The 12,120-nt window shown below is 37.8% G+C and overlaps 1 protein-coding gene across 3 annotated transcripts in view; it reads right to left on the bottom strand.

Moving 5' to 3' along the window:
* Positions 1-12,120, bottom strand: part of robo1 (roundabout, axon guidance receptor, homolog 1 (Drosophila)) — a 494,194-nt gene that overhangs the window by 286,833 nt on the left and 195,241 nt on the right. For all 3 annotated transcript variants that reach the window (XM_036149998.1, XM_036149997.1, XM_036150000.1), the window contains one exon: positions 8,175-8,299. In XM_036149998.1, coding sequence (XP_036005891.1) covers positions 8,175-8,262 — 88 coding nt within the window. In that variant the 5' untranslated portion in view covers positions 8,263-8,299. The remainder of the gene's footprint in view (positions 1-8,174; positions 8,300-12,120) is intronic.

The raw sequence follows: 12,120 nt of genomic DNA, 5'->3' as shown, positions 1-12,120 counted from the left end.
AATCAAGTGAAAGGACAATATGGCCAACGAACAATCGTGGGTCGTTTGGGGAAAACAAATTATCTTTTTATGGGACAAAGCCATGAATATTGAATTTTTGACATAATGGACGTGCCAACAAATAATAACGGATAAAATCTACGACGTTTATAGCATTAACTGGTAGGGGTGTAATATCATTTTGCTATATTAAAACACCAAGATATTTCTTGTCACAGTAAAGACTGTCTCGGGAAGCACTACCAAATTGTTTTCAGCAAGAGAGTCAGTTTTGTAATGTGTAGAGCCCCAAATATGAAGATAAATGTAAGTAAGCCTCACACCCTGTTGTAGCAATGCTTGAACCTCTTTGTTAGATGTGAGAAGGAAGTAGTTATTTTTTTCATGAATATTTTATGTACTTTTTGTTCACATACAAAAGAAAGAAATGTTGCAGGTGACAAGTCTAGTGTCTTTAGGATCTGCAGAAAGAACAATATTTTCAATACTAAAAGTCTTTTGGCATGAAAAACAACCTAAACAGCCTTTTTATGGTGTCTATAGAGCCTGAATTATGTTGGACCCCCTCCCTTCCTAACATAAAAAATATGGGGGGGGGCATCAAATCACTTTCTGAATGCATTATTATTCTGTCAAAGTTTTCAAAGAAGGGTTGCCAGATGTTTTTAAATGTCTTACAAGAACCTGCAAAGGAGTAGTATTTAATTTTTTGGGGTCATAACTTCCCTTAACCAGCTATTATGTGTCAGAGGTTGAGCATGTTTCCATTTATATAAAATTAAACGCCTGGCTAAAAGGTTTGTAAAGGGAAGGATACGACACTAAAATACAACAGAACAGAATAATCCTTTATTGTCTCACGGTGGCAAAATTCAGGTGTACCAGCAACAAGGAAGGGGAAAGTTGTCAACAGGAGATAAAATATTGTAGTTAATAAGAATTATATACTCAGATTAAATGAAATGTGCAACGGAGAAGGGTGACCTGAAAGTGTACAATTGAGCGTTTATAATTGTGCTTTAAAAATAGCAACAGACTATCTACAAACAATGTAAACTGTTTTACAGCGGTAATTAACTCATATAGTGTGTTGAGTTTATAGATGGGAGAATAACTTATCTTAGAGGGGGAATACAGAACAGAACCGAGTTGGGCTAAGTTCAAGCACTGAGTAAATGCTTAGAAGAAATCAATGCATGGATGTGCCAAAATTTTCTTCAATTGAATAAAAACAAAACTGAAATAATATTCTTTGGACCAATAGAGGAGAGATCAAGAGTTAGCACACAGCTTCAGCTGCTTCAGCTAGGAACCACTGATCAGGTCCGAAATCTGGGTGTTGTGATGAACTCAGACCTGAACCTCCAAAAGCATCTAAAGACAATTACAAGGTCGGCTTTCTATCACCTGAAGAACATTTCCAGGATTAAAGGCATAATGTCTCAGCAGGATCTGGAAAAACTAATCCATGCGTTTATTTTTAGTTAAATTGATTACGGCAATGCTGTTTTCATAGGTCTGCCTAAAAAGTGGATCAGACAGCTGCAGCTGATCCAGAACGCTGCTGCCCGCGTCCTCACTAAGACTAAGAAAGTAGAGAACATCACCCCAGTTCTGAAGTCATTACACTGGCTCCCTGTATCTCAGAGATTATACTTTAAAATATTTCTGTTAGTCTGTAAATCCCTGAATGGCTTAGCACCTAAATGCATCACAGAGTTGTTATCAGCGTATCAACCCTCCAGACCACTCAGGTCTTCTGGCTCCAGCCTGCTCTGCAGAACCAGAACCAGAACTAAACAAGGAGAAGCAGCATTTAGTTACTATGCTCCACTTATCTAGAATAAACTTCCAGAACACTGTAAAAGTGTGGAAAGCCTGAGTTCCTTTAAATCCAGATTAAAAACACATTTGTTAAGGATTGCCTTCAACTGTTCTAATCAAACTGTTTTACTGAAACATCATTAGTTCAACTTTGTAGTCCAACTGTTTTTAATGATTGCTTTTAGTTTCTATTCTCCCATGTTCTATTTCGTTTCTACATTTTATTCCTACTTGCTTTTATTCTGTTTTTTTCCTATATCTTAATCATGTAAAGCACTTTGCATTGTCTCTGTACTGAAATGTGCTATATAAATAAATTTGCCTTGCATTGCATTGCCTTGCCTTAAGTTCTAAATTCAGTACTGTAGCAAGAGTGTCAAATACTTGGCTGCAAAAAATTAGAGAGGTTTAGCCAGAACCAAAACATGCAAGTATGTCAGTGACCCTGACGGATGATTGGGAAAGTAAGGACAGATGGGAAGTGTCTTCTTTGAGGGGAGCTGTAAAAATGCAAATGAGGCAACCAAACTTTGCAAGCTTTGTGAAATTAGTAAAAGTGTTTTCTTTTTACAGGTCCTGCATGGATTGTATGGTACGAAAACGAAGGCAAGGACAAATGATTTTAAAAAATTGGAGCTACAGTGAAGTGTTCATGCAAGTCATAGGGTTTACAAAATATTTTCAAGGAGTTGATGCTCCTGTGATCTTGAAGGGAAGTGGTTCACTGATAGGAGATTGTAGCAAGAACTAAGTGTTAACCAAGAACTTTGAGAATTGCAACTCTATTTGAGCCCAAGAGGTGCCTGTGTCAGCTGTACTCTTGAGCAAACAGCGGAGCTTGTTGATATTGCATGCCCAGTGGTATCGACTGAAATTGGGTGATGTATGACTCCGCAGTTTTATAGGGAATTGCAAAACAGCTTTACTAATATGGGGCAGCGTGCTGGAACATGAAAGATAAAGCATAAAAAAAGAGGATACCGTCTAATCTGGTGAAAAGAAAGATATTTTAATAAACATTGGCTTGTGTTGGATAAGATTACAGGGTGACAGCCTGACAGAGAAGCTCACATATACCAAAATTTAAGTCATAACCAGAGTATTAGCCAAATTAAGTTAGAAGGTATTTAATAGCTGAAATAGATTACATTGGGTTTGATACATATAGCAGCAAATTGCCAAGGAAGTGTTTTTGAGCAGGCTGGCTGACAAAACTTGATTATAATAGTATTGAAGAAACCTTCACCACTTTTATTATCACTTTTGACAGCATTTATAATACTTTTCCAAGAAAGAAACACCAATTGTCAAAAACAATCTGTAAAGCGTGTGAGAATATTGAGATTGGTTCATCATTAGATGCAATGGGTGCTAAAGTTGGAATCTAATTTTTACCTTTCTATCAGTGCTGAAACAAAGGAGGATTAAAAAAAAAGTATACAGCCTGGATTACATTTAATCCTCTCTAATTCAAAACCTAAAGTCTTTTTTAGAGGTAAATATATCCTCTTCTGAGACAAAGCTAAAAAATATTGAATTTCCAACACAGTGGAAGTCCCAACACATAGTTAATAAATCAAAGAGGGTTAAAGGATTACAGAGAAGCAACGATAGGTCATAATCTCTGCTGTTGGTACTCAGAAAACATGTATTTAGGTGCCGCTTGTTATAAAAGTTTGAGCACTACTGCTTTACCAGACTGAGATTTATGAAATGTGTATTCTGTTTGTGAAATTATGAAGAGGACAAATTTCCAGTGTTTCTTTTTCTTTTTGCATTTAGACCACCTTGGAATGAGACGTACACGTAAACCACAATTCATAGCCTAGTCAAACCTGCAAATAATAATTCCCCAATGATTAAAGAATGTTTAAAACACAGTTGTGGGACTGGTAACTCTGGGAAGATTAAATAATAAATAATAGTTCTGAGCTCTTTTAATGTTTCGAATAGAAAGGTTTTATCGGGAGCACCGACAGTTTAGCTTCCCGGTGTATTTCCAAAGTCTACGTCCGTCAGCACATACACACTTTGTTATGGTTGAGTTTTGGTTTGGCTTTGTTTTTCTGTTATTTTAATTTTTTCATCTCTTTTGGGTTAGGTTTGACTTTATTTATTGTTAGTTTTCAGTCATCAGTTATTTTCTGTCAATTTTCACTTCACCTCCTCAGCAGTCAGTCACACCTGATAATCATTTACCAGTCAATTAGCCAGACCCTTGTTCCACCTGTGAAGTGCTCTATTTAAACCTCCCTCTGCCTTCAGTTCAGCACTGGGCCGTCATCATTCCACACCTCTCCATGCCAGTCCCTATTTTTGCCTTGGAAGATTTGTTTTTCTTGTTTAAGGTTAGTCCTGCCAGTTTTCTATAGACTCTTACTTTGCTGTTTGTCCCTGGAGAAGTTCTGCTCTGTGTCCTGGTGTCTCCAGAGAACTGCTAACTGGACTAGCCATCCTGGAAAGGCTCTGCTCTGTGCTCTGGTGTCTCCTAAGTTCTGCTAACCTGACTAGCCGCCCTGGAGAAGCTCAGCTCTGTGCCCTGGTGTCTCTCAAGTTCTGCTAACCTGACTAGCCGCCCTGGAGAAGCTCAGCTCTGTGCCCTGGTGTCTCTCAAGTTCTGCTAACCTGACTAGCCGCCCTGGAGAAGCTCAGCTCTGTGCCCTGGTGTCTCCAACAAACTGCTAACCTGTTGTGGCTACGGGGCCTGCTAGCCGAGCAGTACTAAGCTTTCCCTGCTGCCTGGATAGTCGTGACTCTCTCTCACTCCGGGCCGTCAGCTCCTGCCATCACATTCATCCCTGACCTTCTGCAGTCCTGAACCTCCGGTCTTCATCACTCACCACCCAGCATACTTCCTTCAATAAAGACTCAAACTTTTAGTCCCGTGTGTGCGTCCTGAGTTCATCGGTAAACAAAACCCTGACACACTTGGGTCAGTTTGCCATGTTCGGAATAACTTGATCCTTACATGTATGTCAATCACATTATCCATCGGCATCAACAATCCCTCTCATTCGGATTACAAGTTCATTACGATTGAGCTTAATCTGATCACAATATTCCAATTGGCTTGTTTACATAACATTTTGATTCTGATCGGCCCTTTATTCCGATTATTTTTGTCCATGTAAACATAGCTAGTATGGCATATTGTCTTGTAAGAATAGATGTGTTCTTGAAGCCTTTTATTGACCCTCCAATTCAAAGAAAATACCAACCTTATCTCCATGAAAGAAAAATCTGAAACTATGATTCAAATGATGTGTAAAACAAAAGCTGCATGCTCTGTTTAAACATCATAAACAAGGATAAATGGCACTCCTTGAACAGTCCATTCACGGTAACAATGACAGGAAAAGGTAAGACATGTCCTTACTGTTTATACTTCAGCTTGTTTTGTTGTTTGTCATATAACGGGAAAATAGAACCAGTTCAAATTCACTTTTTTATATTCAGCTGTAAGCGCTTCCAAAAGGTTGGCATCCGTTCAAGACTTCACCTAATTGCATTATATACAGACATAGATGGAGCACAGAAGCTGCTCAGAACATCCTTTGCCTCCTAAAAGAGCTCAAATTAAGTGAGGCACCCTACATATTAATCCACCATTCTGAGTTTCCTATCATTAGCCATACTGAAACAGATATTATAATTCCCTGCTCAAGTATTGATCATGTTTTATTAACTAAAGAATGACCTGGTACAGACATAAATTCTAATAGACTAATGTGAGTAAGTGTAACTGCACTCAGGAAAGTGGCCCATAACTTATAATTCTGGATAGGCTATGTACATCACATCCTCCACATCCCACGATACAAAGTCAAAAAGGAAAAGGATAAAATGACTTTTATATAAGAAAAAAAAGCATTTCAGAGGAGAGAATATCTATGGGAAAAGGTCAATCATGACATACAGAAAGACCCACAAATCAAACTGAAGCCTTTATATTTGTATTTCTCTGACAGACAATAAGAGAAAGATTCCTTTTTTCAAATCCAGGTCCTCTGAATCCACATATTTTTTGAAATACCTTCTTTACTATGATGACACAGGCTGAAAGTATAGTACACACCTGACAACCACATCTGACAACCCTCTCTGGTTGGGGTGAATTTTCACAAAGGCTGAACATATTGCTCGAGGCAGTAGGTGGCTTAAATAGAGAAGAAAATCAAATGTTCTTTCTGACACAATATCTGGCATCTGAGATTGTTGTAGGTTTATTTTTTTTCAGCAATATGTGATCGAGGTAGTAAGAAAATATATTTTTGTTGTCATTATAATCTGAATAGTAGCAGTTCTTATTGCAATAGGAACTGCTACTATTCAGGTGATACCGGCTTAAAGATGTTGGTGAAATTACTAATAAACAAATGCTAATTATGTTACCAGGAGTAGTCATCCTGTAGTCACTCACACATATAAAAGCATCCCGGTCCATCTGAATACAGGGGGCAATGTATCACCTTGCGCTTGACAGGTAAATTGCTTTGTAGATTGTGGTGGCAAGAAAATAATACAGAAAGAAAGGAGTTGGTGGCACGAACGGATGCCAGGTAAAGAAAATAAATGAAAGGTGAAAGGTAATATAAAACAGCAGACAAACTGGAATAGGAAAGAAGCTTGTCTAAGCAGGACTGCACGGACCTGTCAACCTGCCTTATGAGGACTAGATGGAAACGGAGTAATGGCAACATGATGTAACTATGGCGACTGTAAAATGTGGTTACGATAAAAATACATCGTGTGGGTCTTTCTCTTATTTCAGCCAGACGGAAGAAGAGGTTATCAAGCAAAGATATGACGCATGTCAAGACAATGACATCTTAATAAGTTAAGGATTGAAAAATATGGAATTAATCAAAACATGAATTAAAGGTATTTTAGAGGAAAAAAGGATTGAAATTAAATTACAAAAAGAAGGTAAAAAATAGTTAAAACTTCTTTTGGACACTCAATTCCCCCCACCCCCCCACCCCACCCCTATTTCTTGCAAAGATATTGCAGGGTAAATGGTAAATGGCCTATACTTGTACTGCACTTTATCAAATCCAAGGACTCCAAAGCGCTTCACACTGCAGGAAATAAAGTCAACAGACCTGCTGCTAAGGCCAGATAGAAATAAATATTCTTCCATATTTAAACCAAAAAATATTTGCATAAAGAGTAGTTTTGTGTGAACGCTTTGTCATTCTGAGAAAAGTGTGTGCAGAACAAAACCAATATACAGGTATTAAGATTGTATTGACAGGCTTAATTAGGATTTGTCCTAATGGAATTTAAATGCTGTATAGAGAGCTATTGTAATGTCACTAGACTTTGTGAGATAACCCTGAAAGGAATGTATCACCATCTTTAAGAGGCAGCGTAGAACTCATTTGTATGTTGTTGAGCATAGAAAGGTAAAAGAACAAACCAGTTGTGTGAGACCCTTTTTCATTTACTGATACTTTAAATGTGTGGTTTCAATCCTGGTGTGCATTTGTATTCAGACTCTTTTGATCTTGTTTTGGGGGTTTCACAAAATATTAACTGTTTGATTAGGCTTTAAATAATGTTTGGTTAAGTTTAAATATTGCAAATATTTGAGGATCAGTTCCTAAAATCTAGATGCAAGCAAAACAACATGGCTTTAAATAAAATTTACTATTCTTTGAGTAACTGCTAAATCCTCAACATAGCAAAAATATCAATGAAAGCACAAACATCTCATATAAGCACATTGCATTCAAAATCATGTTGAGTCCCATGAATAAAAATACTCATCCGCATTGAAACAATGGTGATTAATGTTATTTTTATATTTAACCATGTCATCAAACTAATTTCTGGTATATTGTAAGAAAAAAGGCTTTAAAATGCTGAAAGCAGGCAGGTAGAGGTGGGTGAAATTGTACAAAGTTTTTAAAACATATAGCAGTAGAGCTGGCATATCTGTTTGAGTTACATAGGGCTGGTAAATTTTCCACTCAAATAAATAACATTTATTTTCAACACAATATAATCTACTTCTATCTTTTATCTAAAGTTTAGAGCCACGGGACATGAGCAATATCTTACAGATAATCTGGAAGACCTAGAGAAATCAGCTTGGCCCAGAAAATATTTTGTCAATTGAAGTCCAAAACGTTTGGTTTTCAGCTAAATTGAAATCTTGTAGTTTTGTCGTGAAATGGCTCCACACTCTTATTTACAGAAATAGTTCAACGATGAGTCCCAATCTGCAACGGTGTCAGACGTACAACAGCCAGACAATCACACTGATGGATGCTGACAAATCATACAGATGGACCAGTCTTCACCGACGGGAGAACATGCCAGTTAGAAAAGACCATGAAATATCTTACCTGGGGCTAACGGAGCGTCTTCGGCCTGAGCCAGCTGAAGCAGAACCATTATTAAGATGGGGATGGTCCCCAACCAAGCGCCACGCATTACGCTGCTCACTGTCCTTGCATCACTTGATGTAAAACTAGGAAAAAGAAAAAGAAAATTGTTGAGAATTTCTTGTGAGACTTTATTGAGCTTTGAAATAACATAAGAAATTATGTTTCCTTAAATTCCATTATATGGTATTTAATAAATATAACTTGCTAGAGGCAAGTAATAGTTTTTCAAATATGTCTTATCATTCAGCTTTTATGAGCATGTTATATTCCTTTCTTTAGATATAACCTTATTAAGGGTATGAAAATGCTTTCTTATGATTTTCACATTTTTGTGAAGATAATCTTTAAGGTTAGCATTTTTTCAGGCTATACTTCTTTATGTTGTGAGAATTACCCACAGGCACCAAGATATATAGTTGTAGTTGCAGAAGTTTTTTTTTTTAAGTCAATGTTCATCCCAGAGTAAGATTTTGATTTGGATTATCCCTTTATGAGTAGTTAAATATATAAAGTTACACATGAAATGCATTACATTGTATTTGTGAGCAACAGTATATTTTGTTAAGATAGTACTATCACACTTATTTAACTGCCATAAAATGCATGGTTTCAAAGCTGCCTGAGTTAATATTGCCCAAAGTGCTGTTGACAAATGTTTAAGCCATTGGGGAGTCTGTAATGATCTGTTAGTCATCCTTAGCTGTGTAGCATGTAAAAATTCATTATATGAAATGTTTCAAAGGGAGTTGCAATCATAGAAAGGCAGAGGAGCTTCCGCCCAAAACTAAGACAGGAAACTATTTTATAAGGCATGAAGAGCCTTAAAGAAACTATACCTTTAATGTTAATGAAGAGCGTGCTTGATTAAAGGACAAGTACTGTACAATTCCCAGTACCAGTGCGGTCGTGAATTTTTTATTGTCCTACTTAATATTGCTGCTGCCTCCTCTCAACAGCTAGTTACAAATCTAACCCACGTTACAAAATCCAGAGGTGTAAGAAGCCTTTTGACATTTAGAGAAAATGCTTCTTAGACGTAAAAGATAAGAGACAGCAAAAAGTACCAAAGCTGAGGGTTAAACAATACTTCAATATGTTAAATAAAATTTAAGTTTAGTCAATTTATTTTTTATTTTTTTAATATCAAATGATTTTGTTTTTAGTGATGTTTTGGCATTTTCTGTCATTATCTCCGACCCACATCACTACAATGTCTTCAGAAGTAACTGAGGGGAACATTTCACTGTGCACTTGTTTTATTTGTTTTACAACATTCTGCTCCTCAGCATTAGCTATTACTTTCTGAACGACTATCATCCGGTTTGATAATATCAGACTTGCAACTCTAGCAGGCAGGGAAACATTAGACACATGTGCACACAACAAATGCCCCTCAAACTGATATCAGACGAGGGAGAAAAAAAAGCATCAGAGTTTAGTGGTGTGTGGGAAACAATGACACCATGCAGTCATCATCACCTGCGCACGGTGAAAGAGACTGTCTGTAGCAAAGAAATAAATCAGAGGATTCTCTGAGTCGGCCATCTGTGGAGCAACCTGTTCATCCTTGTTTGATTACATCCAGCAGGCCCGACAGCTCGGGCACCTATACGTCTCCCGGTCTTCCGCTGTATCTCACTCTCTTCGGACTCTCCCTCCAACACAGCTGAGCAATGTGATTTTATCTTTGCAGCCCTGTCCTCGGGCATGACACACTCCTTGAATTGTCTATGCTTCACCTCAAATATGATGGACTTGCTTTGCATGAATTCCAAGGTAGTGGCACATTGATTGAGTCTACATGAGTCTTCCATCTTTACAAATGAAGAAAGTTTACCATGGTTCCTTCAGCGCTAAAAAGAGCAACACATGCAATAACGATAAGGAAATAAATTATTTTGGGTGTTTCTTGGAAAAAGACACTAAGTCGACTACCCAGGACACCAACTGCTGAAGGGGGTGCTACTGCAACAATTCAAAAACAAAGAGAAAAAAAACTCCAGAATGAAATAATAGAAACAACGTGCAGCACAAATTGGTGGCCTGTTTTAATGCAATTTGTTGAAAAGAATATATTCAGAAAATATAACCACCCAGTTCCCAGCACCCTGTTGATCCTCATTCTGATGGACCTGATTAAAATGTGCAGAAAACAAGACCACTCTATCTATTCGCCACAATCACCAGATCCAACAATAATAATAATAATCTGACGATAATTACTTGGTTTGTGTTTAAAGGACATTTGACAGCTAACACGTTACTTAAGTGAAAGTTGAGCTAAAAAAACATCAGCAGGTGGATTATGTTTTTTTTTTTTTTTTACAAGATGAAGCTTCTGCCAGATTCCGTTTCAGTACAACTCAGATTATTTATTTAGTGCCAATTCCCTACACATGTCATCTCAAGTCACTCTACAAAGTCAATTCAGTCAAGTCATCCAGACAGATTGGTTAAAAGTTTCCTATCTAAGAAAACCCAGTAGATTGCATCAACTCTTGAGAAGCAGCATTCACTCCTCCTGAAAGAGCTTAGAGCCACAGTGGATAGTTGTTATCATTGTCGATGGCTTTACAGCAATCCCTCATACTGAGCATGCATGAAAATGACAGTGGAGAGGAAAACTCCCACTCCCTTTAACAAAAAGAAACTCCCAGCAGAACCACATTTGAACCACTGTGGTACTTAACGGTACCTATTTTTGGTCCTTTTGAGTTTATGTAGTAATAAGTGTTAGTTTATCAATAAAATATCTACATTTTTCAATTTAACATATGTATTTATTAATATACAAAATAGTTTGGATCTAAAAATAAACGTTTTCAGAATTTTAATATATTGCAAGAATCCACAGGAAAGAAAACTTTATTATTATTATTATTATTAGAGGCAAACGATGTCAACAAGGGATTAAAGCTGTGTTTGAATAAGATTTAAGGGAATTATTTTAGTGCAAGTTTCAGAGAAAAAAACTACATTAAAAACATAATTCATCACACTAAATCAGGGCTGGATACATTTGCAATTAGGGAATAGAGGCTTTCCTCTATGCTATCTTTTCTCTGACTGCAGGCGAGTTACTGGACAAGGCAGCGGCCAGCTGTCTGTCTGTGAGACAGCGCTTGGAGAAGTTGAGAACGAGCTCACAGCAGCACCTGCCATCCTCCCAAGACAATAACTGCAGAACGATCGGTGCTTTCAAGGGAAGTCACAGATGACACAGAAGAAAGTCGCTAGATTTTTTGAAAAAGGGTCACTGGATGGGTCTGAAAAGTTGCTAAATATAATGCTAAATTGGAAGCACCTGGCAGTGACCAGGTGGTTCCTCAGACTAGAAGTATTCTCGCCACTGGCTTTGAACTTCACCTTACAAATATTGCACCGCAAACGAATGTAATCTGCAGCGCATTTTCAAAAGTGGAGCCACACCATCTGGCTCTTCCTGTCAGCCATGCTTTGTTTACTGGATCAGCGGCTACTTACATCATCAAGCTCTTGTGCGTGCGTGCAATGCTGTGTTCATGTTCGGCAGGGAAAATCACTCACTCTTCAGATCTCTCAGAGTCACAGTGATGTGTTTAGGTACTGAAACATGGTACCGTTTGATTCTACGTGAATTGGTACTCGGTAGTACTGACGGGATTCAGTCGGTACCTGCAAAGTACCAAATTCGGAACCCATCCCTAGTACTGGCAGTTCAAGCTTTACAGGGGGCTTTGTTTAGGAAAGAAACACAGCTAAGCAGATATGCTCTGAGTCGGTTTTCAGTTCTAGAGGATAAAAAAGAGAGCACATGCAGTCACCTGTAGTAAAAGCTCAGCCAATAGCTATGTCTAGGAAAGAAACTGAGATAAACACTATAAGACAGGAAGTCACCAGAAGCAGTAGCTCAGCCGATTCACCC

The sequence above is a fragment of the Fundulus heteroclitus genome, chromosome 18 (assembly GCF_011125445.2).
Source record: "Fundulus heteroclitus isolate FHET01 chromosome 18, MU-UCD_Fhet_4.1, whole genome shotgun sequence".
Classification (NCBI taxonomy): Eukaryota; Metazoa; Chordata; class Actinopteri; order Cyprinodontiformes; family Fundulidae; genus Fundulus; species Fundulus heteroclitus.
Note: the sequence above shows the minus strand (reverse complement) of the source record. Positions and strands in the feature narration are given on the sequence as shown.